This window comes from Populus alba, chromosome 11, assembly GCF_005239225.2.
Source record: "Populus alba chromosome 11, ASM523922v2, whole genome shotgun sequence".
NCBI classification, from domain to species: Eukaryota; Viridiplantae; Streptophyta; class Magnoliopsida; order Malpighiales; family Salicaceae; genus Populus; species Populus alba.
In genome coordinates this window covers 5,251,143-5,279,021 of record NC_133294.1, presented here as the reverse complement: position 1 = coordinate 5,279,021, position 27,879 = coordinate 5,251,143, and the positions used below count along the sequence as shown (strand labels likewise).

Below are 27,879 nucleotides of genomic sequence, written 5' to 3'. Positions count from 1 at the left end.
ACAATTATTTCAACCACTTAATGAATCACGGCCCTTAGCTGTCTCCTGGTTTCGGCCCTTTATTAATTTCTATTATATATATATGCATGCCATATTGTTGTTATCCTAGATGTTGTATTTAGAGTAGAGTTTTCTCCATTGAGTTTGGAGCATCTTTAAGTCCAACATCAAAGTCAAACTCTTGAAAAATATACAATATAGGTCATAAAAAATTGTTGGTTCTCCTTGTTCTTAAAGAACTTATTAATTAAATTTTCTCATGTGGGTTTACTACTCTTGAACTGGTTTTTCTTAAATTGATTGTTGTTCAAAATTATTTAAATATTTTTTTTGAAACAATAACGAATTTTCTTTTATCTTTATGCAACTCATTTAAATATTGTGTTCCTTAAATTCTATCATTTTAGGAAAATCATTCCTATTGAGATTAAGATCCTCAAGAAAGAAATTTAGCAGTTTTTGCCTTAACTATTCATTGTATTTTGAGAAGAAAAAATAAAACATTTATCCTTTAGACTTTAAAGTTCACTATATAACCAATGAAATATCCACTGCTTGTTCTTGGATCCAATTTCTATAGTTGACGGATTATTAATTTCTTACCTCAACAAGACAACCATATACATTTTGTATGATTTAAATTGGGCTTCCCATCCATTTCATAATTCAAAAGGTGTTTTAGACACAACTTTAGGATGAAACCCTACTATTAAAATATTACACAACAATCTTTAATTCTAACTCCATAAAGATAATGGTTAGATTTAAAAGTACTATTCATGCTCTTTACCCATGTCTATAAGGGTAACTGGTTCCTTCTTTCAACTACATTATCTTATTGTGGTGTGTCAGACATTGTATATTGTGCGATAATGCCATCTCCTTTAAGGCAGTTTGCAAATGAACCTTATATTTATCATTTTTTATGTATCTATCATATAACTCTCCATCTCTATCTGACCTTACAATCTTTATAGGTCTTAAAAGCATCTAATGCTTCGGCTTTATTCAAATAAAAGACAAAGATGCATAAATCTATTAGAATGATTTCATCAATAAATGAGGTACATTATATCTTTGATCATTTTAGTATATCATATTAACTGGTCTATAAATGTTCAGTACATATGATTTTAAAAAAAAATTTCGAGCTTACTCGTAGCATCTTTAATGGTCTTGTTAGTTTGCTATCCCTTTATGCAATCTACACATGTACCAAAATTAGTAAAACCAAGAGTGTTTAAAACTTCATCATTCACTAATCTTTTAATTCTCTCAATGAAGATGTGTGATCTAATCTTCTATTGCCAAAACATATTAGGAATTCTCATTTATTTTGCTCCTTTTAATTATTGGAATCAACATACATTGATAAATAGTTGAGCTCAAAAGTAGAGTCTAGATTAATTTTATATAAATCATTAATTAATGTTCCACGACTAGTAGAAACTTTAGTTTTTAAAATATTAAAAATGTTTTTATCAAACAAGAATCCATTAACCAAATATTACAAAGTTTAGAAATAAAAATCCAATTTCTAGAAAATGGTGGAACATGGAAGAAATTTTTCAAATCCAAAATAAGTCCAGATTTTAAAATAATCTAAAAAAGTCCTTCGTAAACCTCAACTTTTAAAGCATATATAGTTTCTTGAATAGATGGCTTCTTCATGTTTCCTTTCAACTCTTTTAGTGTAATATTTTTTGAAAGAAAAGAAAGGTTTTAATAAAAAATTGGCAACAATGCCCTTTTAATGAGTAGATATTAGTATAAATGAATGAGAGAGATTTTGACAAATTGCACAAAACTTGTTAAATATAAATAAGAAGAGTAAGACCGGAAAAAAAAAAGATTTAACGTGTTTGGCTTTATTTTTCTTTTAGCTAATTGTCTAGATATTTTTTTATTTTTATTATTCTTTAGATATTAAATGATGTTTTGTGCAGATAAGGGTATTATTTTTTATATCGATTAGGATATATAAAATTGGACCACCGTATGATTTTATTGGAAAATTCATTCATATGGTTTATTTGCTCATTAAGTGTTTGTTTTAAGGATGGAATATATTGTAATACATGGAAGGAAATACTTGATTTATAAAATGAGATCACTATGATTTATATGTCTGTATTCTTAATTTTAAATATGTGTTTTCACTTATTATGTATTTTGAACTCTATAAAAATATTGTTATATGGCTAAATGGGAGAGAATGATAGAAAAAATATTCTTAAAGTGACCCAATATATTCATTTAGATTTTAAATTAAGTGATAATTTAAATGCTTAAACTCATTGAACTCTAGCAGTAGGCCAAGCACATCCATGATAGATGGAGGAGTAAAAATTTAGGTTATCTATAAAAGTTCCATAGTCTAGCTAAAAAAATTTTATGAAAAGTCTTGTATCTTCCATCTATATAGTAACTCTAAGACTTAAAATGAATTAAAAGATTTTTTTTTATTGACAACACTTAATCAATCATTACACACGAGATATGTATCCTATTAATTTTGTACCATGTTTATACGCTTGGCATATTAAAGTTTTCTTACATGTTAAGCATCTAAACTACAATTAAGCAAATTGCAGAAAAACAAATCTGTATTATTTAATTTTTAGCTAGAAAATGAATTGAGAAACTCTACCTTGTAAACCGAGCCAAAACCACCTTGCCCGAGTTCGTTAGCTGGAGAGAAATTGTTTGTGGCCGCCATTATGGTGCTGAGCTTGAAACATTCCGATTCAGTAGAATTGCTGTTTGCCTGCGGCTCAGTACCTGGTTTTTTGGCCATTCATGAATCAAAAAGTGAACTTCTCCTCATAACCAGAGCAGAATAAATACATGACTAGGGAAGTCATATCCAGATAGAGGTTAACTCCAGAGGAAAAACCAGTCCCTTCTCCTATGGAAACATGGCTAGACATATGGCAAAGGCTGGCCCCTTCGGCACCTAATAAGTATCAATATCGTTTCTTTCATGTCGTACACAGCTTATTAACTACATCCTAGAGCATTGGCAAACATTCAAAAGCTGTTATAAATCAGAATATTTGTAATCACAATCCTATGAATTTGTTACGGAGAAGAAAAAGGGTACCTAATTCATACGCATCAACCCGAACATACAGATCATGATTTTCAACCCTCCTATCGTATTTAATGTCTACTAATTCGTTGTACCAATTCAAACAACCATCCCCTTTTCCGGGAATCACAATGACTGCGTATGCAGAGCATGAACAATTCCTCTTGCATTCCACTTCACAGTCTGCAGGACTCTTGCTCCTGTCCTCCCAAGCTGCAGCTGAAGTGTCCGGAAGAATTACATTTTCCACCTTCACAAACCCTTCTCCATGATCGCACACCGAGGATGTCTGTAGCCGCTTCCTGACACAACCACCGGACCCATCTCTCATAGACCATTCCATTGGGTACTTGGGCTCGAACCCAGGCAAACAGGCACATCCAAATGAATTATAATTGGCAATTTCACACGTACTATAAGCACCACAGTATCCATAATAGTCGCACTGTAACAGAGGGAACTTCCAGTCTTCCTTCCACTGATCATCACTTTCTCGCCATGTTAACATCTTTAGAAGTCCTGAATGATTCACTATTAGTCTTACCAGATAATAACCATCAGGAACTGTTGATTCACAGTATATTTCGTCTGGATCATTTACAAAAACGGTTTTGAATGTGCCCATCTGACTTCTCCATGGCCAAGGGGGAGCTCTAGTAATTGGCTTTGTACCTTTATAGAGAAACAATTGTGGCGAGCCATTTGGGTTGATCCTAATTGAAAAGTCTCCAATTCCAGGGTCATCAGCTGATCTCCATGATGTTAGGAACCGATCAGTTCCTAATTTTCGATCCAGCCCCAGTTTCATTCCAGGAAGCAGGATGTTCGTAGGATAATCGAAGCTTTGCCATACAGTTTTTCTGCTTCTTTTGCTGACCAATATCAAATTCCCAGAATCCAAGAGTTGAGCTTCACAAGTATCATTTTCTTCCACTGAAACATCTGTAGACCACACTAGAAGCTTTTGGTCAACGTCACCATAGAGAACGAGGTTTCCATATTGGTTTATAAAGAGAAATCCAGAGGAACCAATGATTGGATCGTTCCTGTTTGCAACCCACACCACAGTTTGTTCTGGTACTTTATGGTACCAAATTCCAAGATATCTATTGGTTGAACTGCCAGGGCTGAAAAATCCTAGTGCGAAAATATTTCCTTTGGAGAAAAGAAGGTCACCTTCTTTAATGGTTTGGTTCGTCTTTAAGGAGTCTAGGGATGTACAAGATGAGAAATGGAGCATTAAAAGAGAAAAAAGCAGGAACAGTTTTTCAGCTTCCATGATAAGGCAAACTGGACCCTGGCTTTTGGACAAGTGGAATGTTGCTTGCAGAAAAGTCTGACAAGAGAAGTTATTTTGGGATCCACCTCGCTTAACTAGGCATTTTTTTCATGGGTTTTTCTTTGCAATCTTCAAAACTCAAGACCAAGACTTGTCTAGTCCTTTTTATACTACACCTTCATTTGGTATTGCGTAAAAAAATTTATTTAGTTTTTATTTAAAATTAATTTTTTTTAATGTTTTTAGATGATTTTTATGTTAAAAATATTTTTTTAAAATAAAAAATATTTTAATGTATTTTTAAATAAAAAATATTTTAAAAAATAACCGCAACCATACTACCAAATACTCCTTACATGTACTCCTCATAAAACACAATAATTATGTTTAGTGATTACAAAAATTTCTTTCTTAATTTTTGAGTTTTATTTTAAAAAATAATAATTGAAAAACAAATTTGTTTGTTGAAAATAAAAACATTTTTTTTCCACTCAAAAAGAACCTTAAAACTATAACTGCTTTTCCTACAAAATCAATACCATAATTTATAATTATTATTTTAATATTTTATTTTATGATAATTAAATCATAAATATTCATTTTATTTTTTAAATTAAAAATTATCATAAAAAAAATTATATTATTAACTAAAAAAACTCTATAAATTAACAAATGTTCTCCACCCTGAATGCAACAGCCTTGAAGCTTCACTAGTTTTAAATTCTTCTCCTGAATTTCCAGACAACCTTTTAACGGTAGAGAATGGTGGAGACAAAGTCCCACCATTCGAGTACAGGACCACCATTCGAGTACAGTACCCTTTCCATGGGTTGTTGGCTGTCATGTTCAACAGTAAAAAGTGGTTCATGGAGAGGTTGTAAATTGGCAGGATTAATTTTTGTCACAATAAGAATCTCGGGTTCATAATCACCAATATAAAAATTATGTAAAAAGAACATTTTATTTTATGCCATGTCTCTTAACGGATATATCAAAAAAAAAAAAAAGTTATTTAAACATATAAAATATTTTATAATCTTTTAAAAATATTATATTTTCAAAATTAATAAAACCAAATGATAATTCAAAATTTTTCATTAGTAATTAAAGCAAAACTAATAATTTCATAAAACTCATTACATTGTCAAAATCCAAACTTAATTAAAACAAAATAGTTGGACATCTAAGATATTAAATCAAAACTAAAAAAAAAGTCTCGCGAAACAAAAAAGGCATATGGATCAAAACTAAAGAAGCAGAAACACTCCACAAACTCCACCTATTGACATAAACTAAAAAACCTTAAATAATATTTTTAAAAAAGATGAGTTCAACCAACTCAATAAGAGAATAATATTTAATATATATTTTAGATATTAATAGTCTGCAAGTCAATTTATCTTGATATACATATACATACTAGGCATATAATCATAGAGTAATTAAACACATATCAAAGATCAAATGACACCCGAAGGTGATCACTTCGGGAGAATTAATCGTCATAGGCTAATGACTCTCTTATTAGCTAGGTATACAGAATACTATGTACACATAATTTAACTACTCTCCGTTAGCATAGAGTTACTAACAAGTACTATATCAATGCATAATAGATATTTGCATAATCATCAAAGAAATGTATATCATAACGAATAAAATTTAGTCAAACAAAATACGAGTGTAAATTTAAGAATATATGAGTACTCATAAAATAAAGCAACATATATAAATATTCAAGAAATTAACTAGTCGTACTCATTATATAATCAATGTACTTATTTATTTATATCACATGCGTATTAAAGATCATCTCACTCACTCAGAAAATATAGAAATAAAAGGAATATTAGATAAAAAAAAAAACCCGAAAAAACTATTAAGAATCATTAAGAAAACCTACAATAAATATACGAAATATACTAAAAACACAACACAATTTAAAGATTCCAATGCATGAAACAAAACCAGATTTAGTCTCCTATGTTTAGGGACTAAAACGATAATTTTCCAAAATAAGGACCAAATCATAATTTTACCAAAATTGGAGGATCAAACTGTAAATACATAATCATACTGGAATTTCACCTATTAACCATCCTTAGTTCTGTCCAAAACAAACCAAGGACCGAGCTATAATGTTTTTAAATTTCATGGAATAAAATGTAAATTCCCAAAAGTGAGGGATCAAACTAAAAATATTCCAAATCAATTATCAGACCGAGATTTATCATCCTTAACCTCATAATAACCTTGCTCAGAATCTCAAAATACATTTAAGGGTCAAATTATATATTTTTCAAAGTTTTAATGACTAAATTTTAATTTTTATAAATCAAGGATCAAAATAAAATTTCATCATTTTCAACCTCAAGACCATTCTGTTAAGATTTTTCTAGAAGGGTTGAAATGAATATCTTAACACATAAAAATTAATTTAAACAAATCAACTCACAAATGTTTATTTTTAACAACACACTCAAAATCCATCACTTGATCTTAAACTCTTAATAATCATGAATGAATCTTAACAATATAAACTTCAAATCCTTATAAACTCTAATGTCTTTTTTAATTCTTCCATAAACAAATCATAATCAAAAGTAACACGAGAAAGAACCACTTACTACTTCCACGTTTCTTGAACCCAAAAACCCAATATCAAAAACTGAAATCCTTGGTTTGATAAGGGGAGGGTCACAACATCCACAAGAATTAGTTTATTACAACTTTTTTTTTATATACTTAGGTTAACTTAGGTTGGGTTTAAACTAACTTAGGCTTGGATTTGAGCCAAAAATGGGGTTTTACAATACTTCCCTTGTTAAACAAAATTTATCCTTAGAATTTAAATTTTAAGAACCGAAATCTTACCATCAAGTTCAAACAAACCCTTCTCCATGATCGCACACCGAGGATGTCTGTAGCCGCTTCCTGACACAACCACCGGACCCATCTCTTAGAGACCATTCGATTGGGTACTTGGGCTCGAACCCAGGCAAACAGACACATCCAAATTTATTATAATTGGCAAGTTCACACGTACTGTAAGCACCACAGTATCCATAATAGTCGCACTGTAACAGAGGCGACTTCCAGTATTCCTTCCACTGACCATCACTTTCTCGCCATGTTAACACCTTTACATGTCCTGGATGATCAACTATTAGTTTTACCGGATAATAACCATCAGGAACTACTGATTCACAGTATATTTCGTCTGGCTCATTTACAAAAACGCTTTGGAATATGCCCGTCTGACTTCTCCATGGCCAAGGAGCTCTAGTAATTGGCTTTGTACCGTTATACAGAAAGAATTGTGGTGAGCCAATTGGGTTGATCCTAATTGTGGTGAGCCAATTCCAGGGTCATCAGCTGATCTCCATGATGTTAGGAACCGATCAGTTCCTAATTTTCGATCCAGCCCCAGTTTCATTCCAGGAAGCAGGATGTTCGTAGGATAATCGAAGCTTTGCCATACAGTTTTTCTGCTTCTTTTGCTGACCAATATCAAATTCCCAGAATCCAAGAGCTGAGCTTCACAAGTATCATTTTCTTCCACTGAAACATCTGTAGACCACACTAGAAGCTTTTGGTCATCGTTACCATAGAGAACGTGGTTTCCATATTGGTTTGTAAAGAGAAATCCAGAGGAACCAATGATTGGATCGTTCCTGTTTGCAACCCACAGCACAGTTTGTTCCGGTACTTTATGGTAACAAATTCCAAGATATCTATTGGTTGAACTGCCAGGGCTGAAAAATCCAAGTGCGAAAATATCTCCTTTGGAGATAAGAAGGTCACCTTCTTTAATGGTTTGGTTCGTCTTTAAGGAGTCTAGGGATGTACAAGATGAGAAATGGAGCGTTATAAGAGAAAAAAGCAGGAACAGTTTTCCAGTTTCCATGATGGGGCAAACTGGACCTTGGCTTCTGGATAAGTGAATTGTTGCTTTGTGGAGAAAGGAGATGGTCTTCAGACAAGTGTGGGACCATTAGAGAAGTTGCATGAAAAAAGTGGTTACTTTTGGGATTTTTTTTGGGTTACTTGTTAGGAATAATAGTAGATATAGTAGTAATTGTTTTTTTTTTAATTATTATTTTTTAATATAAAAAAATAATATATTTTTCATGGGTTTTTCTTCGCAACCTTCAAGATCTATACCATGACTTGACTTGTCTTTTTTATACCACTCATATTTGGTATTGCGTAGTAAAACTTATTTATTTTTATTTAAAATAATTTGTTTTTTATTTTTTTAAATAATTTTAATATATTATTATCAAAAATATTTTTTAAAAATAAAAAAATATTTTAATATATTTTTTAAATAAAAAAAATATTTTTTAAAAGGCAACGACTATTACTGTCCTGCATGTACACTACATAAAACACAATAATTGTGTTCAATGATAAAAAGAAAAAAATTCTTTCTTAATTTTGAGTTTTACTTAAAAAAAATTCAAAAACATGTTTATTTGTTAAAAATAAAAACATTATTTTCCACTAAAAAATACCTTAAAACTATAACTATTTTTCATACAAAATCAATACCACAATTTATAACAATAACTATTTTAATATTTTATATTCATGATAATCAAATTATAAACATTTATTTTATTTTTTTTAAAATAAAAAATATCATAAAAAAATATATTATTAAATAAAAAAACTATATAAATTAACATATGTTCGCAACAGCCTGGAAGCTTCACAAGTTCTTGTGGTGAAGCTTTGCAATTACTGTGACTTTAGTTTTAAATTCTTCTATTCCTTGTCCTGAATTTCTAGATAACCTTTTTAACGGCTGAGAATGGTGAAGACAGTCCCACCACCATTCTAGTACAAGAAGACCGCTTGGTGGCAGTCATGTTCAACAGTAAAAAGTTGTTGCTGGAGAGGTTGTAAATGTAATGTTTTGAATTAAAAAGATATAGGCAAAGGCAGCAAAATCCTTGAAGGCTAAGATGTAGGAATAAATTAATAAAAGGTATTATATTAATTAAATAAAAAGTTGATAAATATAAATAGAAAAAAAAAAAAAAGAATGAGAGATCTGCAATTAAGAGTGAAAAACCGGGAGAAGAGAAGAAAAGGGAAAGAAGAAGAAGATAAAAGAGGGAAAGAATATGGAAGGAGAAAAGAGTTGGAAAAAAAAATAAGTTTAAGGGTAAGATTTAGGTTGTTAAATGTATAAATATGTGTTATTTGAGTTTTTAATTTATGTTTTGATAAATATTAAGGTTTTGAATATTATGTTTTGGGTTTGCTTGATGAATTAATTTGAATGTTATGGGTTGATTGTTGTGGGTAATAAATTTATGTAGTTGATTTTGAGAAACTGTAGGTAAAGATGATGATTTTGAGTTATGATTTATATAAATGATGAATTTTAAGTTAGAAATTTGGAAAGAACAAATAGGTTTTCTGTTGAAATTCTGGGTTTGAGGTTGAAGATGACAAAATTTCAGTTTGGCACTTCAATTTGTGAACATTACAGTTTATTCCAAGATTCCAAACATAATAAAATATGAATTATGGGCAGAATTCCAGTATAGTTATGAATTTTTAACACTTTCAATTTAGTCCTCCAATTTGACAAAAAATAACCATTTGCCCCTAAACATTTGGTAAAATTTTAGAATTATCCCTAGAGCATAATGAGAGATTCTGGACAGAATTGATGATTAATTATGGTCAGAATTTCAATATAGGCATGGGTTTATGACAATTTTAGTTTGGTCCTTCAATTTGACAAAGTTATAATTTGACCCTTAAAAATATGATAAAATTCAAATTGGACCCTAGCTGTAATATTAGCTTTTGCATATTGGTTTGATGAATAATTGTGGTTTATTTAGTGAATTATAACCAATTTTATTATTATTATTTTATTATGGATTAGATTTTGGAGAAACTAGTAGATTTTGGGTTTTTAAGAAAATAACTAATTTAGTCTAAAAACATATAGGGTTATGGAATATATCTTTAGATAAGTGTATTAAATAGGTTATATGTTCTTTTGAGTCATTCTTGAATATGTCTCTTTTGTATTTAGATAATCCTGATATTCTACCGGCGGGACGTCAATAAGATTTCCTTCGATATCAACTTTAAGTTATGTTTGCTTTTCAAGTTAGGTGAGTGGATAATTTTTCATATGCATGAGAAATATTATAAATATTTGATTTGTTAATATGAATTGGATCATACTTCTTGATAATATATATATGTTATTATTATCATTGTTGTGATAAACATGATCAATTGTTGAATCTGAATTCTTGATATGAACCAATATATATATTGAATTGACTTCTGAATTGATAGCTCATGATTTGATTGATATCATGAGTTAAGCCTTGAGATATGAATATGTCTGTTTGATTATGATTATGAACTTATGGTATGCCAATTAGAATACCCATGCTAACAAGGTAGTGTTAGTCTTTGTGTACATCGTATCTGAACCCTAGTTGGTCAAAAGAGTCACCAACCTGTGTGGACTAATCATCCCACAGTACAGAACCTCATGCTCATTGCATTTTGATTTTCTGACGAGTTTTACCATATGATATTCTTGTTATAGCCTATTTGAGAAACCTTCCTATAAGAACATAGAGCCATAATTTTATATATATTTTTTATTATTATATTACCTCGTGTGTGTATATTGAACATTATTTACTAACTGAGTTATTGAACTCATCTTTTTATTATTTACCTTTTAGGTTTATAGCTTGTTATCAGGTCATTTTTGTTGAAACTTCCAAACCTATTTTTTTTTTTTTGTAATTTATACCTTTCTTTTTATATAGTTAGTACTCCAAAACCATGAAATTATATGAACTCTTTATATTAAGACAATCAAATTATATTATGAATTTTATTTTGTTATTAATGTTGCCTTAAACTCTGATTGAGTTTTGAAAGATAAGTTTGCATGTAAGTTTGGGTTTGTATAGGTATGAAATCTTGGAGGGGAACATTGCCTATATACCGGTAATAAATCTGGGATTCGGGTCGTAACAGTAAATTGACTGGATCCATCTTCTTCACCTATTGAACCAGAAATCAGCCATCAATCCGACCCAGTCTGTATGGACTGACCCAAACTAAAGGATGATGTAAGCATGATATCATCATTCCACGGAAGATGTCTAGTTACTGTCCAAACAGCTTGACACGTTAGCAAGTAGGACCAATTAATTTTTGAAGGATGATATAAAGATCATTTCGGTGGGTTGTGAAGTTGAAGAAGAAGAAGGTATACTCAATGTGAGTGCTGGATTGCTACGGGAGAATTAATTTGAGAAGTCAACATTATCAAAAATGAATTTGGCATGGCTTCATGCCTTGAAGAAAGACATTGTAATCCTCATGAGTAGAAAACTTTACCATGAGTAGGAAATATAACCCGTACATGGCTTTTCTTAACCATCTAGCGTCTCTTAGAATATATATACATCATGAAAGTTTATCAAAGACAAATAATTGTTAGGAACAATAATGATGAACTAAAATGATAAAGTCAGATAAAATATATTTTTACATTAAAAGTTATTTATCTAGTAAATGTTAAATGGTGATTGTAGTTTTCATCAGACAGGATGTTTGAAGGGATGGTGGAACCTCTCCGGATGTTTCAACACCTCTATACCATTCTCTCTGAGGCCAGACCTCCCAACTAGAATAGCCTCCAAGGACTACCTTTCCTCCTCTGAAGAGGTTTCTGCAGCTGAAATTGGGGTATTGGCGGTTCCTCAAAGAATGGAGGAGATGAAATGGCTCTCATGAAAAGGAATTGTGACCGTTCTTGTTCCAACTGTGGGTTCAACATGGCCGATCATTAGCATATTTGAGCACAGGAACAGAGGAGAAAAGGTAAGACAAAGCAAGCATCATAACATAAGGTAGATCGAGTAACTATCCATAAGAGAATAGCTGACGAACACCACCCATGTAGCATTTCATATGAAAAGGTAAGACAAAGCAAGCATCATAACATAAGTTAGATTTCTTCCTTGACGCTAGGCAGAAAGGAGCAGTTGTTTGATCTGCAGACTGTCTTGAGGAAAGGCATTCACAAACGTTGCTGCATCCAATAGAATGTTGCTGCATTTTAAATCCCTGTGAATGATTCTCAACCTGGAGTCTTGGTGAAGATACAAAATCCCACGAGCTATTCCAACAATAATATCAAAGCGTTTTCGCCAATCCAATAACAATCTTCTGCTTTCATCTATTGAAACAATTACTTTTAAGACAGGTATAATTTGACAACTAGAGTAAATCAGGGCAATAAATACTTCAAAAAGACTTACGGAAAAGAAACGAGTCCAAGCTTTTGTTTGGCAAGTATTCATAGATTAACATTTGTTCTCCATCCTGATTGCAGTAACCTAGAAGTTTCACAAGATTCCTGTGTTGAAGCTTTGCAATTACCATAACTTCATTTTTAAATTCTTCTTTTCCTTGTCTTGAACTTCTAGATAACCTTTTTACTGCAACCTCCTGTCCATTAGCCAGCAGACCCTAAAATCATGTTACAAGATTATGGTAAAAAAGTACCTTTAAGGCGATTCATATGTCAATAGCAATTAAGGTTTAAAGTCCATTGGACGGCCAAACACATCCATGATAAATGGAGATGCAAAAAATAAGTTCTATATAAAGGGTTCTTAATCCAGCCAAAAAAATAGTAATGAAAAGTTTTGTGTTTTCCATCCACATAGTAAACCTAAAGTTTCGCATGGATTAAAAGACTCTTTATTCTTAATACCACAAAGATTTTTAGACAATTATTAGAACACTTAATGAATCATTATAAGAGACATGTATCCTATTAATTTTCTATTATGTATATATGCATGCCATATTGATGTTATCCTAGATGTTGTATTAGAGTATAGTTTTCTCCATGAAATGAGTTTGGAGTATCTTTAAGTCCAACATCAAAGTCAAACTGTTGAAAATATACAACAAGGGTCATAAAAAATTGTTGGTCTCCTTGTTCTTAAAGAACTTATTAATTAAATTTTCTCATGTAGGTTTCCTGCTCTTGAACTGGTTTTCCTTAAATTGATTGTTGCTCAAAAATATCTAAATAATTTTTTTGAACAATATCTAATTTTCTTTTATCTTTAAATATTGTGTTTCCTTAAATTCTATCATTTTAGAAAAATCACTCCTATTGAAATTAAGATCCTCAAGAAATTTAGCATTTTTTACCTTAACTATTCATGTATTTTGAGAAGAAAAATAAAGCATATATCCTTTAGACTTTAAAGTTCGCTATATAACCAATGAAATATCCACTAGTTGTTCTTGGATCTAATTTCTATAGTTGAGGATTAGTAATTAATCCTTAACTCGACAACACAACCATATACATTTGTATGATTTAAATTGGGCTTCCATCCATTTTATAATTCAAAAGATGTTTTAGACACAACTTTAGGATGAAATCCTATTTTAAAATATACACAACAATCTTTAATTCTAACTCTATAAAGATAATGGTACATTAAAAGTACTATTCATGTTTTTTACCATGTCTATAAGAGTACGGTTCCTTTTTTCAACTACATTATCTTATTGTGGTGTGTCAGACATTGTATATTGTGCGATAATGCCATCTCCTTTAAGGCACTTTGCAAATGAACGTTATATTTATCCTTTTTTATGTATCTATCATATAACTCTTCATCTCTATCTAACCTTATAATCTTTATGGTTTTTTTTTTCCCACCTTAACCTTATAGGTCTTAAAAGCATCTAATACTTCGGCTTTATTCAATAAAAGACAAAGATGCATAAATCTAATTAGAATGATCATTAATAAATGAGGTACAATATCTTTGTTCATTTAAGCATATCGTATTAACTGGTCCATAAATGTGAGTACATATGATTTAAAAAAATTTCAAGCTTCTCGTAGCATCTTTAATGGTCTTGTTAGTGTGCTATCCCTTTATGCAATCTATATAAGTACCAAAATCAGTAAAATTAAGAGTGTTTAAAAATTCATCATTCACTAATCTTTTAATTCTCTCAATGAAGATGTAATCTAATTTTCTATGCCAAAACATAGAGGAATTCTAATTTATTTTGCTCCTTTTAATTATCGAATCAACATGCTTTGATAAATAGCTGAGCTCAAAAGTAGAGTCTAGATTAATTTTATATAAATCATTAATTAATGTTCCACCAGTAGTAGAAACTTTAGTTCTTAAAATATTAAAAATGTTTCATCAAACAAGAATCCATAACCAATATTACAAAGTTTAGAAACAAAAATCCAATTTCTAGAAAATAGTGGAACATAGAAGAAATTTTTCAAATCCAAAATAAGTCCAGATTTTAAAATTAATCTAAAAGTTCCCATAACATCAACTTTAAAGCATATATAATTTCTTGAATAGATGTCTTCTTCATTTCCTTTCAGCTTTTTTAGTGTAATATTTTGAAAAAAAAAGAAAGGTTTTAATAAAAAATGACAACAATGCCCCCGTGAATGAGTAGATATTAGTAAAAAATGACAACAATGCCCCCTTGAATGAGTAGATATTAGGCATAAATGAATGGGAGAGATTTTGATAATTGCACATAACTTGTTAAATATAAATAAGAAGAGTAAGATAAAAAAAATAAAAATAAAAAAGATTTAAGTGTTTGGCTTTATTTTCTTTTAGCTAATTGTCTAGACATTTTTCTTTTTATTATTCTTAGATATTAAATTGATGTTTTGTGCACATATTAAAGTTTTCTTACATATTAAGCATCTAAACTACAATTAAGCAAATTGCAGAAAAACAAATCTGTATTATTTAATTTTTAGCTAGAAAATGAATTGAGAAACTCTACCTTGTAAACCGAGCCAAAACCACCTTGCCCGAGTTCGTTAGCTGGAGAGAAATTGTTTGTGGCCGCCATTATGGTGCTGAGCTTGAAACATTCCGATTCAGTAGAATTGCTGTTTGCCTGCAGCTCAGTACCTGGTTGTTTTGCCATTCATGAATCAAAAAGTGAACAACAATAATAGAGATTAGAGAGTCTTGTCTTGCCATTCATGAATCATCCAGTAGAATGTTGCTACATTTTAAATCCCTGTGAATGATTCTCAACCTGGAATCTTGGTGAAGATATAAAATCCCACGAGCTATTCCAACAATAATATCAAAGCGTTTTCGTCAATCCAATAACAATCTTCTGCTTTCATCTGTTGAAACAATTATTTTTCAGACAGGTATAATTTGACAACTAGAGTAAATCAGGGCAATAAATACTTGAAGAGACTTACGGAAAAGAAACGAGTCCAAGCTTTTGTTTGGCAAGTATTCATAGATTAACATTTGTTCTCCATCCTCATTGCAGTAACCTAGAAGTTTCACAAGATTCCTGTGTTGAAGCTTTGCAATTACGATGACTTCATTTTTAAATTCTTCTGTTCCTTGTCTTGAACTTCTAGATAACCTTTTTACTGCAACCTCCTGTCCATTAGCTAGCAGACCCTAAAATCATGTTACAAGATGATGGTAAAAAGATACCTTTAAGGTGACTCATACTTCAATAACAATCAAGTTTTGGATTCCATCCACACAATGACCCTTAAGTTTCACATGGATTAGAAGACTCTTTATTCTTAATAGCACAAAGAGTTCTAACAATTATTTCAACACTTAATAAATCATTATAGGAGGCATGTAACCTATTAATTTTCTGTTATGTTTATATGCATGCCATATTAAAGGTATCCTAGATATGGTATTAGAGTAGAGTTTTCTCCATTCATGGCTTGTGAAAATGAGTTTGGATCATCTTTAAGTTGGACATCAAAATCAAACTCTTGAAAATATACAACATAGTTATTAGAAATTATTGGTCTCCTTATTTTTTAACAACTTATTAATTAAATTTTCTCGTGTCAGTTTACTTTATCAAAAACTGGTTGCTCTTAAACTTCAACTAGGTGCTCTTGAATTGATTGGTTTTCAAAATTATCTAAATAATTTTTGTGAACAATAACCAATTTTCTTTTATCTTTATGCAAATATTGTGTTTCCTCAAATTTTATCCTTTTAGCAAAATCACTCCTATTGAAATTGAGATCCTTAAAAAATTTAACATTTTTTGCCTTAACTCTTCATATATTATGAGAAGAAAAATAAAACATATATCCTTTAGAATTCACTATATAACCAATGAAGTATCCACTAGTTGTTCTTGGGTCTAATTTTTATAGTTGAGGATTATTAATCCTTATCTCAATAAGACAACAATATACATTTGTATGATTTAAATTAGACTTCAATCCATTTCATAATTTAAAAGGTGTCTTAGACACAATTTTAAATTGAAATCCTATTTTAAAATATACGCAGTTTCTTTAATTCTTACTCCATAAAGATAATGGTAAATTAAAAGTACTAATTATGTTCCTTACCATGTCTATAAGTGTACAATTCCTTCAACTATATTATCTTATCATGTGGTAGACATTATATATTGTGGAATAATGCCCTCTCTATTGCAAATGAATTTGACATTTATTATTTTTCATGTATCTATCATAATACTCTTCACCTCTATCTAATTTTACAAATTTTATGATATATTTTTTTTCTCCACCTCAACCTTATAGGTCTTAAAAACATCTAGTGCTTCAGCTTTATCAAATAAAAGACAGAGATGCATAAATTTAATAGAATGATTATCAATGAATGAGGTGAAAGAGTATTAAATAGTCCATAAATGTTAGTATATATGATTTAAAAAAATTTAGAGCTTCTCGTTGTACCTTTAATAGTCTTGTTAATTAATTTGTTATCCTTTTATGCAATCTACATAAATACTAAATTCAGTAAAAATCAATAATATTTAAAATTTTATCATTCACTATTTTTTTAATTCTTTCAATGAAGATGTGACCTCATCTTCTATGCCAAAACATAGAGGAATTCTCATCCCTTTTGCTCCTTTTAATTATAAAATCAACATGCATTGATAAATAGTTGAGCTCAAAAATAGAGTCTAGATTAATTGTATATAAATCATTAATTAATGTCCCACCACTAAGTAGAAACTTTAGTTTTTAAAATACTAAAAACATCTTCATCTAACAAAAATCCATAACCAACATCACAAAATCTAGAAATTAAAAATCCAATAAATTTTTAGAAAATGGTGGAACATAGAAGGAATTTTTCAAATCCAAAATAAGTTTAGATTTTAAAATTAATTTAAAAGTCCCCATAACTTCAACTTCAAAGTGTATATAGTTTCTTAAATAGATGTCTTCTTCATTTTTCTTCAGCTTTTGTAGTGTAATATTTTTGAAAAAAAAGAAAGGTTTTAATAAAAAATGCAACAATACCCTTGAATGAGCACATATTTGGTATAAAATGAATGAGAGAGATTTTGATAAATGCACAAAACTTGTTAAATATAATAAGAAGAGTAAGACAAAAAAAAAGATATTTAAGTGTTTGACTTTATTTTATTTTAGCTAATTGTCTAGATATATTTTTTTTATTCTTAGATATTAAATTGATGTTTTGTGCGCATAGATATTATTTTCTATATGTATTGTGATATATAAAGTTGGATCACCGCATGATTTATTGAAAGTTCAATCATATTATTTATTGCTCATTAAGTGTTTATTTTATGAATGCAATACATTATAATACATGGAAGGAAATATTTAATTATATAGGTTAAGTGGAAGAATGATTGAAAAATATTCTTAAATTGACCAAAATCTCATGTAGATTTTAAATTAAGTGACTACTTAAAAGTTATTGAACTCACTCTAGTAGTAGGTCAAGCATATCATACGGCCAAGCACATCCATGATAGATAGAGGAGCAAGACTTTAGGTTATTGAACTCTAGTAGTAGGACAAGCATATCCATTATAGATGGAGTAAAAATTTAGGTTATCTGTAAAGGGTCCATAGTCTAGCCAAAAAAATAATATGAAAAGTTTGTGTCTTCCATCCACATAATAACTCTAAAACTTTACATGAATTAGAAGATATTTTTTTTATTGACACCACAAAGATTTCTGGATAATTATCTCAATATTTAATCAATCATTACACCAAGAGGTATGAATCCTACATATTAAAGTTCTCTTACATATTAAGCATCTAAACTACAATTAAGCAAATTGCAGAAAAACAAATCTGTATTATTTAATTTTTAGCTAGAAAATGAATTGAGAAACTCTACCTTGTAAACCGAGCCAAAACCACCTTGCCCGAGTTCGTTAGCTGGAGAGAAATTGTTTGTGGCCGCCATTATGGTGCTGAGCTTGAAACATTCCGATTCAGTAGAATTGCTATTTACCTGCGGCTCAGTACCTGGTTGTTTTGCTATTCATGAATGAAAAAAAATGAACTTCTCCTCATAACCAGAGCAGAATAAATACATGATTAGAGAGTCTTGCCTTTTTTTGCCCTCTTCTTGAGCCGCAAATAAGAAGATAGGCTAATGAGAAACAACAATAATGCTAAAATGGCCAGCATCGTTTTTTCCCGAGAACCAATGAGCTTCCTTTTATTACCAGCTGCATGAGAATGAAAACAATAACGATTTACTCCAGAGAAAAAACCAGTCCCTTCTCCTATGGAAACAGGGCTAGACGTATGGCAAAGGCTGGCCCCTTCGGCACCTAAAAAGTATCAATATCAATGGTTTCTTTCCTGTAGTACAGAGCTTATTAACTACATCCTAGAGTAGTGGCAAACATTGAAAAGCTCATATAAATCAATATTTGTAGTGAAATTGTTACGGAGAAGAAAAGGGGTACCTAATTCAGGAACTGTTGATTCACAGTATATTTCGTCTGGATCATTTACAAAAACGGTTTTGAATATGCCCGTCTGACTACTCCATGGCCAAGGGGGAGCTCTAGTAATTGGCTTTGTACCGTTATACAGAAAGAATTGTGGTGAGCCATTTGGGTTGATCCTAATTGAAAAGTCTCCAATTCCAGGGTCATCAGCTGATCTCCATGATGTTAGGAACCGATCAGTTCCTAATTTTCGATCCAGCCCCAGTTTCATTCCAGGTAGCCCTGTGTTAGTAGGATAATCGAAGCTTTGCCATACAGTTTTTCTGCTTCTTTTGCTGACCAATATCAAATTCCCAGAATCCAAGAGTTGAGCTTCACAAGTATCATTTTCTTCCACTGAAACATTAGTAGACCACACTAGAAGCTTTTGGTCATCGTTACCATAGAGAACGAGGTTTCCATATTGGTTTATAAAGAGAAATCCAGAGGAACCAATGATTGGATCGTTCCTGTTTGCAACCCACACCACAGTTTGTTCTGGTATTTTATGGTACCAAATTCCAAGATATCTATTGGTTGAACTGCCAGGACTGAAAAATCCTAGTGCGAAAATATCTCCTTTGGAGATAAGAAGGTCACCTTCTTTAATGGTTTGGTTCGTCTTTAAGGAGTCTAGGGATGTACAAGATGAGAAATGGAGCATTAAAAGAGAAAAAAGCAGGAACAGTTTTTCAGCTTCCATGATAAGGCAAACTGGACCCTGGCTTTTGGACAAGTGGAATGTTGCTTGCAGAAAAGTCTGACAAGAGAAGTTATTTTGGGATCCACCTCGCTTAACTAGGCATTTTTTTCATGGGTTTTTCTTTGCAATCTTCAAACTCAAGACCATGACTTGTCTAGTCCTTTTTATACGACACCTTCATTTAGTATTGCGTAGAAAAATTTATTTAGTTTTATTTAAAATTAATTTTTTTTTTATGTTTTTAGATGATTTTTATATTAAAAATATTTTAATATATTTTTAAATAAAAAATATTTTTAAAAAGTAACAGCTACCGTATTACTAAACACTCTTACATGTACTCCTCGTAAGACACAATAATTGTGTTTAGTGATTACAAATTTTTTTTTTTAATTTTTAGTTTTATTTTAAAAAATAATAATTTAAAAAACAAATTAGTTTGTTGAAAATAAAAACATTTTTTTCCACTAAAAAAGAACCTTAAAACTATAACTGCTTTTCCTACAAAATCAATACCATAATTTATAATTATTATTTTAATATTTTATATTTATGATAATTAAATCATAAATATTTATTTTATTTTTTCAAATTAAAAATTATCATAAAAAAATTATATTATTAACTAAAAAAACTCCATAAATTAACATATGTTCTCCACCCTGAATGCAACAGCCTTGAAGCTTCACTAGTTTTAAATTCTTCTCCTGAATTTCTAGATAACCTTTTAACGGTAGAGAATGGTGGAGACAAAGTCCCACCATTGAGTACAGGACCACCACCTTTCGGTGGGTTGTTGGCAGTCATGTTCAACAGTAAAAAGTGGTTCATGGAGAGGTTGTAAATTGGCAGGATTAATTTTTGTCACCATATGAATCTCGGGTTCATAATCAACAATATAAAAATTATGTAAAAAGAACATTTTATTTATGCTATGTCTCTTAACCGATATATAAAAAAAACAAGTTATTTAAACATATAAAATATTTTATAATCTTTACAAATATTATATTTTTCAAAACTAATAAAACCAAATGATAATTCAAAATTTCTCATCAGTAATTAAAGCAAAAACAATAATTTATAAAACTCATTACATTGTTAAAAATCCAAACTTAATTAAAACAAGATAATAGTTTGGCATTTAAGATATCGAATCAAAACTAAAAAGAAAGCCTCGCGAAACAAACAATGTATATGGACCAAAACTAAAGAAGTAGGAACATTCAACAAGCTCTGTCTACTAACAGAAACTAAGAACCTTAAATAATATTAAAAAAAATATGAGTTTAACCAACTTAATAAGAAAATAATATTTAATATATATTTTAGATATCAATAGTTTACAAGTCGATTTATCTTGATATACATATACATAATAATCATATAATTATAAAGTAATGAAATACATGTCAGGGATCATATGACACCCAAAGGTGACCACTTCGGGAGGATTGATCGCCACTGGATAATGCTTCTCCCACCAGCTAGATATACAGAATACTATGTGCACATAGTTTAACTACTCTTCGTTAGCATGGAGTTACTGATAAGTCATATATCAAGGCATAATAGATTTTGCAGAATCATTAAAGAAATATATTTCATAACTAATAAAATTTAGTTAAACAAAATACGAGTGTAAATTCAAGAATATATGAGTACTCAGAAAATAAAATAACATATATAAATATTCAAGAAATTAACTAGTCGTACTCATCATATAATCAATGTACGTATTTATTTATATTACATGCGTATTAAAGATTATTCACTCACTCGGAAAAATATAAAAATAAAAGAAATATTAAATGAAAGACCCGAAAAAACTATTAAGGATCTTTAGAAGAACCTACAATAAATATATGAAATATACTAAAAACAAAACACAATTTAAAGATTCAAATGCATGAGACAAAACCAGGTTTAGTCTTCTATTTTTAGGAACTAAAATGATAATTTTTCAAAACAAGAACCAAATATAATTTTATCAAAATTGAAGGACCAAACTGGAAATACATAATCATACTGAAATTTCACCTATAACTATCCTCAATTCAGTCCAAAACAAACCAAAGACCGAATTGTAATTTTTTAAAATTTTATAGACTAAAATGTAAATTTCCAAAATTGTTCTGGTATTTTATGGTACCAAATTCCAAGATATCTATTGGTTGAACTGCCAGGACTGAAAAATCCCAGTGCGAAAATATCTCCTTTGGAGATAAGAAGGTCACCTTCTTTAATGGTTTGGTTCGTCTTTAAGGAGACTTGGGATGTACAAGATGAGAAATGGATCATTAAAAGAGAAAAAAAGCAGGAACAGTTTTCCAGTTTCCATGATGGCTTCTGGAAAAGTGTTAAATTTTGGTTTGTGGAGAATGGATATATTATAATAGTAATATATTATAATTTATTTTTAAAACATTAAAATAATAAAATATTAAATAAAACAATGTGAACTTGAGTCAATTATTAAAATTTGCTATCAAGGTTAGAAAATTACGAAAACCCATAAAAAAAATTAAGCAAATAATTATATTCAATTCAAAAGCAATCATATACTAAAAAATAAAATACAAAATTAAAATACTCAATTAAAATTTTTTAAAAAATTTAAGTAATCCTTAGTTAATTTGTTAAACCTGTGATTTGGATTTCTATTCCACTAAATTTAATAATTTTTTTATATCTTAAGTTATTTTACATTTAATTACATAACAAAAAAAAATTAAAAATAAAGAACAAACGTGTCATGCATGTGAGATTAAAAAAAAAGAGACATTTAACTAACAAAAGCTAAAGCGCATTCATTAAAAAAAAAAAAGCAGTTTTCAAAACATTTGGACATATATGTCTAGGAGCATGGCCCACCCACACACCTGACCAATATTAAAGAAAGAGATAAAAAAAAAATCATAAAAAAAATTTGTCAAATAAAAAAAAGAAATAATAAGAAAATAAAGGATGAAATCATAAAAAAAATTAATTTTTAAAAATAATCTTAAATAAAAAAAAATAACATAAAAAAATGAGCATCAGATTTGATGGATCTATAAAATTTAAAGAAAAATAAAATAAAAATAAAAATTTAGTTTTACAAAATAATCAAATAAAAAAAACCAATTTAAAAGATAAGAATCAAATAAAAAAAATACAAATTTAATGACGATTGTGAGATTTTAAAAAATTAGTGTGGAAATCGAGGAAGAAAACAACAGGAAAAGTCAATCGGGGCCAAACTAAATGGACATAAATTACATGTGTTTTTTAAGGAGGTGGGTCGCTTTATGATGAATCACAAAACATCAAAGAAAGTTATTTTTTATAGCTGTAAACACGAGAGGGAGGCTTACTCACTAGGATATTCAACCAATGCATCAACCACTTTTTTATATAAAGGAACTTCATATTAGCAATTTTTCGGACAGCACAGCTTCATCGACTAGCGATTCCATATTCAACGTCTAATGCTACATCATGAAATTTATCAGATTTTCTAAAGAGGAATGCAGGTTGCGAGTTTTAGCAGGGGGTACGTATAGTGCTGAAGAGCTTGATCTGTTGTGATTTACATCATATTTGTTTTCATTACAAATCTAATGTAACTTCATATTAGCAACTATTCAGACAGTACAGCTTCAGCGACAGGCAATTTCAGTAATTGTCACCTCATTTTGAGAACACTGTCCATCTTCTACGTCTAATGCTATATCAGGATTATTGTCAGATTTTCTGAAGAGGAATGCAGGTTGTTTTGGAGAAGGAATCTCTGTTTCGTTACTCAACATAAAAACAACCGCCAACATAGATGGTCTGTCCGCGGCATCTTCTTGCACGCACAGCAGACCAATCTGTATGCATTTCAAGGCTTCACGCGGATCATACAACTCCGTCAGTGATGGATCAACTATCTCCAATGCTTTTTCTTCTCTCCATAATTCCCACACCTGTGTTGTTCATATAAATCATTAACATACAAGAAATAAGAGCAGACAACATCTAAAATTGTGAACATTGAAATGCAGCCAAGAGCACGCGTGGCTCTCTTATAACTCACATATCCAATCAAGGTCAAAGGAGGATTCTGTTGATAAAATCTATTGTTCTTCTTGCCACTAGCAATCTCTAGCAACATGACCCCAAAACTGAAAACATCTGATTTTGCGGAAAAGTTCCCAAACACAGCATATTCTGGCGACATATAGCCACTGCATCAGAAAAGCAAGAGTAGTTTTAGTATTCCTGGTAATCAATGATATTACATTGTCACTCGGTCTTTGTTTTAGGCAAAGGTACTTACTATGTTCCTACAACTCTCCTTGTCCTATCTTCAGTTCGGTTGCCTTCAAATATTTTTGCCATTCCAAAATCTGATATTTTTGGGTTCATCTCTGCATCCAGTAGAATGTTGCTGCATTTTAAATCCCTGTGAATGATTCTCAACCTGGAGTCTTGGTGAAGATATAAGATCCCACGAGCTATTCCAACAATAATATCAAAGCGTTTTCGCCAATCCAATAACAATCCTCTGCTTTCATCTGTTGAAACAATTATTTTTCAGATAACTACTGTAAATGAGGGCAATAAAAACATAAAGAGACTTACGGAACAGAAACGAGTCCAAGCTTTTGTTTGGCAAGTATTCATAGATTAACATTTGTTCTCCATCCTGAGTGCACTAACCTAGAAGTTTCACCAGATTCCTGTGTTGAAGCATTGCAATTACCGTAACTTCATTTTTAAATTCTTCTGTTCCTTGTCCTGAACTTCTAGATAACCTTTTTACTGCAACCTCCATTCCATTAGCTAGCTGACCCTAAAATCATGTTAAAAGATTAAGCCTCTAAATTACAATTATGCAAGTAAGAGATAAACAAATCTGCAGTATTGAGAAGCCATTCAATTTAAATGCAAGAAACTCAACCTTATAAACAGAGCCAAAACCACCTTGCCCGAGTTTGTTAGCTGGAGAGAAATTGTTAGTGGCCGCCGTTATGCTGCTGAGCTTGAAATATTCCAATTCAGTAGAAGTGCTGTTTACCTGCAGTTCATTAACTTTTTTTGCTCTCTTCTTGAGCCACAGATAAGCAAACAGGCTAATGAGAAACCACAGTAATGCAATTGATGGTGCTAAAACGGCCAGCATCGTTTTTTCACGAGAATCATTTGACTTCCTTGTAGTGTCAGCTGCATGAGAGTGAAAAGAATAAAGATTAACTCTATAGGAAAAACCACCCCATTTTCCAAAGGAAATATGACAATACATATGGCAAAGGGTAGCCCTTTTGGCACCTAAAACGTACCAATATCTATGGTTTCTTTCGTGCAGTGAAAGCATAGGAAAGCTCTCATAAATCAATATATGTAATGACAATCCTATGAAGTAGTTACTGAGCAGAGAAAGAGTACCTAATTCATATGCATCAACACGAACATACAGATCATGACTGTCACTCCTATCATATTTAACGTCTACTAATTCCTTGTACCATGTCAAACAACCATAATGTTTTCCAGGAATTGCAATGATTGCGTATGCAGAGCATGAACAATTCCTCTTGCATTGCACTTCACAGTCTGCTCGACTCTTGCTCATGTCCACCCAAGCTGCAGCTTTCCGGAAGAATTACATTTTCCACCTTCACAAACACTTCTCCATGCTGGCACACCGAAGACGTATGTAGCCGCTTCCTGACACAACCACCGGACCCATCTCTCGCAGACCATTCCAATGGGTACTTGGGCTCGAACCCAGGTAAACAGGCACATCCAAATTCATTTAGATTTGCGAGTTCACACGTACTATAAGCACCACAATGTCCATAATAGTCCCACTGAAACTGAGGGGACTTCCAGTATTCCTTCCACTGACCATCACTTTCTCGCCGTGTTAAAGCCTTTACATGTCCTGAATGATCCAGTATTGATCTTAGCAGATAAGAATCATCAAGAACTGTGCAGACACAGTACTTTTCGTCTGGCTCATTTACAAAAGTGCATTTGTATAAGCCCATCTGATTTCTCCATGGCCAAGGGCGAGATCTAATAATTGGCTTTGTACCATTATAGACAAAGAATTGTGGCGAACCATTTGGGTTGATCCTAACTGAAAAGTCACCAATCCCAGGGTCTTCAGCTGATCTCCATGATGTTAGGAACCGATCAATTCCTAATTTTCGATCCAGCCCCAGTTTCATTCCAGGTAGCAGGATGTTCGTAGGATAATCGAAGCTTTGCCATACAGTTTTTCTGCTTCTTTTCCTGACCAATATCAAATTTCCTGAATCCAAGAGTTGAGCTTCACAAGTATCATTTTCTTCCACTGAAACATTTGTAGACCACACAGGAAGCTTTTGGTCATCGTTACCATAGAGAACGAGGTTACCATATTGGTTTATAAAGAGAAATCCAGGGGAACCAATGATTGGATCGATCCTGTTTGCAACCCACACCACAGTTTGTTCTGGTATTTTATGGTACCAAATTCCAAGATATCTATTGCTAGAACTACCTGGACTGAAAAATCCCAGTGCGAAAATATTTCCTTTGGATATAAGAAGGTCACCTTCTTTGATGGTTTGATTCCTCTTTAAGGAGTCGTGGGATGTACAAGATGAGAAATGGAGCATTATAAGAGAAAAAAGCAGGAACAGTTTTTCAGCTTCCATGATGGAGTAAACTGGATCTTGGCTTTTGGAAAAGTGTTAAATTTTGGTTTGTGGAGAATGGATATGGCCTTCAGACAAGTCTCCAGAGAGGTTACGTGACGGAATTAGGCATCTCTTTAATGAGTTACTCTTTTTGTGATGTTTTGAAAGTAAATGACGAAAAGGCTAGCTACAAAGCCCTTGTTTAGAAGTAAATATAATTCAATAAGGAGTGTTACAGTAATTGAATAAATATATTAAAAAAAGAAAGAAGAAGAGATGTGAAAATTTTAAGAGAAAACCACTTTTAATTTTTGTTTTAATAAATATTAAAGATTGTGTTTTGGGTTGCTTGATGAATTAATTTAAATGATACGGGTTGATTGTTGATTTTAAGTTATGATTTTGTTTGAATGGTGAATTTGTATTAGAAATCATGAGATAACAGTAGATAATCTGTGGAAATTCTGGGTTTGAGATTGAATATGATAAAAATTCAGTTTGGTCCCTCAATTTATGAATATTACAGTTTAGTCCCTAAATTTTGGAAAAATTACAGATTGTTCCCTAAAGCATATTTCGAGATTCTGGATAGAATAAAGATGAATTATGGGCAGAATTCCAATATAGTTATGAATTTTTAACACTTTCAATTTGGTCCTTTCATTTGATGTAAATTACAATTTGACCCTAAAAATTTGAAAAAAAATTCATAATGGTCCCTGAAGCATAATTAGAGATTCTGGACAGAAATGAGGATGAATTATGGACATAATTCCACTATAGTCATTAATTTATGATATTTTTAGTTTGGTCCTCTAATTTGACCCTTAAAAATATGATAAAATTCAAATTAATCCCTGGCTTTAATATTAGCTTTTGAAGATTGATTTGATGAATAATTGAGGTTTATTTAGTGAATTATAACCAGTTTTATTATTATTTTTATTATGAATTAGATTTCAGAAAAATCATTTAATTTTGGGTTTTTGAAAAAAATAAGTAGTTTAGTTTAAAAACATATAGGATTATGGAATATACCCTTAGATAAGTGTATTAAATAAGTTATATGTTCTTTTGAGTCATTCTTTAATATGTCTCCATTGTATTCAGATAATCCTAATATATTACCGGTAAGACATCTGTAGGATTTCCTTTGTTATCTGGTTTTGAGTGATGTTTGCTTTCGAGTCAGGTGAGTGGATAATTTTTCATATGCATAAGAAATATTATAAATATTTAATTTATTAATATAAATTGAATCATGCTTCTTGATAATTTATATGTTAATTATTATCCTTGTTATGATAAAACA

At 30.9% G+C, this 27,879-nt stretch overlaps 4 protein-coding genes across 6 annotated transcripts in view; all 4 read right to left on the bottom strand.

Moving 5' to 3' along the window:
• Positions 1 to 26,720, bottom strand: part of LOC140954181 (G-type lectin S-receptor-like serine/threonine-protein kinase At1g11410) — a 53,154-nt gene extending 26,434 nt beyond the window's left edge. Inside the window, exon 1 of the mRNA XM_073412598.1 lies at positions 25,557 to 26,720. Coding sequence (XP_073268699.1) covers positions 25,557 to 26,585 — 1,029 coding nt within the window. The 5' untranslated portion in view covers positions 26,586 to 26,720. The remainder of the gene's footprint in view (positions 1 to 25,556) is intronic.
• LOC118045602 (G-type lectin S-receptor-like serine/threonine-protein kinase RKS1) lies at positions 2,794 to 4,571 on the bottom strand. The gene is made up of 2 exons (XM_035054273.2): positions 3,104 to 4,571; positions 2,794 to 3,011 (listed from the first exon to the last, which is right to left on the bottom strand). The coding sequence occupies exons 1-2, from the start codon at positions 4,368 to 4,370 to the stop codon at positions 3,001 to 3,003; spliced, it is 1,278 nt and encodes a 425-aa protein (XP_034910164.1). The 5' UTR covers positions 4,371 to 4,571; the 3' UTR covers positions 2,794 to 3,000.
• On the bottom strand, positions 12,893 to 20,035 carry LOC118045600 (G-type lectin S-receptor-like serine/threonine-protein kinase At4g27290). 3 transcript variants are annotated; one of them, XM_073412599.1, is made up of 6 exons: positions 19,188 to 20,035; positions 18,825 to 19,049; positions 18,608 to 18,738; positions 15,676 to 15,886; positions 15,240 to 15,594; positions 12,893 to 12,908 (listed from the first exon to the last, which is right to left on the bottom strand). In XM_073412599.1, the coding sequence occupies exons 1-5, from the start codon at positions 19,912 to 19,914 to the stop codon at positions 15,566 to 15,568; spliced, it is 1,323 nt and encodes a 440-aa protein (XP_073268700.1). In that variant the 5' UTR covers positions 19,915 to 20,035; the 3' UTR covers positions 12,893 to 12,908; positions 15,240 to 15,565. The 3 variants fall into 3 exon arrangements, with proteins under 3 accessions (XP_073268700.1, XP_073268701.1, XP_073268702.1); XM_073412600.1 differs by having other exon boundaries at positions 18,825 to 18,944; positions 19,188 to 20,031; XM_073412601.1 differs by lacking the exons at positions 12,893 to 12,908; positions 15,240 to 15,594 and having other exon boundaries at positions 15,739 to 15,876; positions 19,188 to 20,033.
• Positions 23,457 to 25,630, bottom strand: LOC140954276 (G-type lectin S-receptor-like serine/threonine-protein kinase At1g11410). The gene is made up of 6 exons (XM_073412602.1): positions 25,327 to 25,630; positions 24,842 to 25,104; positions 24,601 to 24,733; positions 24,218 to 24,455; positions 23,975 to 24,125; positions 23,457 to 23,864 (listed from the first exon to the last, which is right to left on the bottom strand). Exons 1-6 carry the CDS (start codon positions 25,511 to 25,513, stop codon positions 23,556 to 23,558), a joined length of 1,281 nt encoding a protein of 426 aa, XP_073268703.1. The 5' UTR covers positions 25,514 to 25,630; the 3' UTR covers positions 23,457 to 23,555.
• Positions 26,721 to 27,879: the final 1,159 nt, after the last annotated feature.

Bases quoted from the DNA above. Each gene is read 5' to 3' on its own strand.
- LOC118045602 (XM_035054273.2), bottom strand. From the start codon at position 4,370: ATGGAAGCTGAAAAACTGTTCCTGCTTTTTTCTCTTTTAATGCTCCAT.
- LOC118045600 (XM_073412599.1), bottom strand. From the start codon at position 19,914: ATGGAAGCTGAAAAACTGTTCCTGCTTTTTTCTCTTTTAATGCTCCAT. The intron at 18,739-18,824 runs GCAAGACTCTCT...CAAAACAACCAG, and splicing joins CAAGAAGAGGGCAAAAAAAG to GTACTGAGCCGCAGGTAAAT. The intron at 15,887-18,607 runs GTAGAGTTTCTC...ACATGATTTTAG, and splicing joins GTTTTGGCTCGGTTTACAAG to GGTCTGCTAGCTAATGGACA.
- LOC140954276 (XM_073412602.1), bottom strand. From the start codon at position 25,513: ATGAGCAAGAGTCGAGCAGACTGTGAAGTGCAATGCAAGAGGAATTGT. The intron at 24,734-24,841 runs GTTGAGTTTCTT...ACATGATTTTAG, and splicing joins GTTTTGGCTCTGTTTATAAG to GGTCAGCTAGCTAATGGAAT. The intron at 24,456-24,600 runs GTTAGTGCACTC...TTGTTTCAACAG, and splicing joins GAATCTGGTGAAACTTCTAG to ATGAAAGCAGAGGATTGTTA.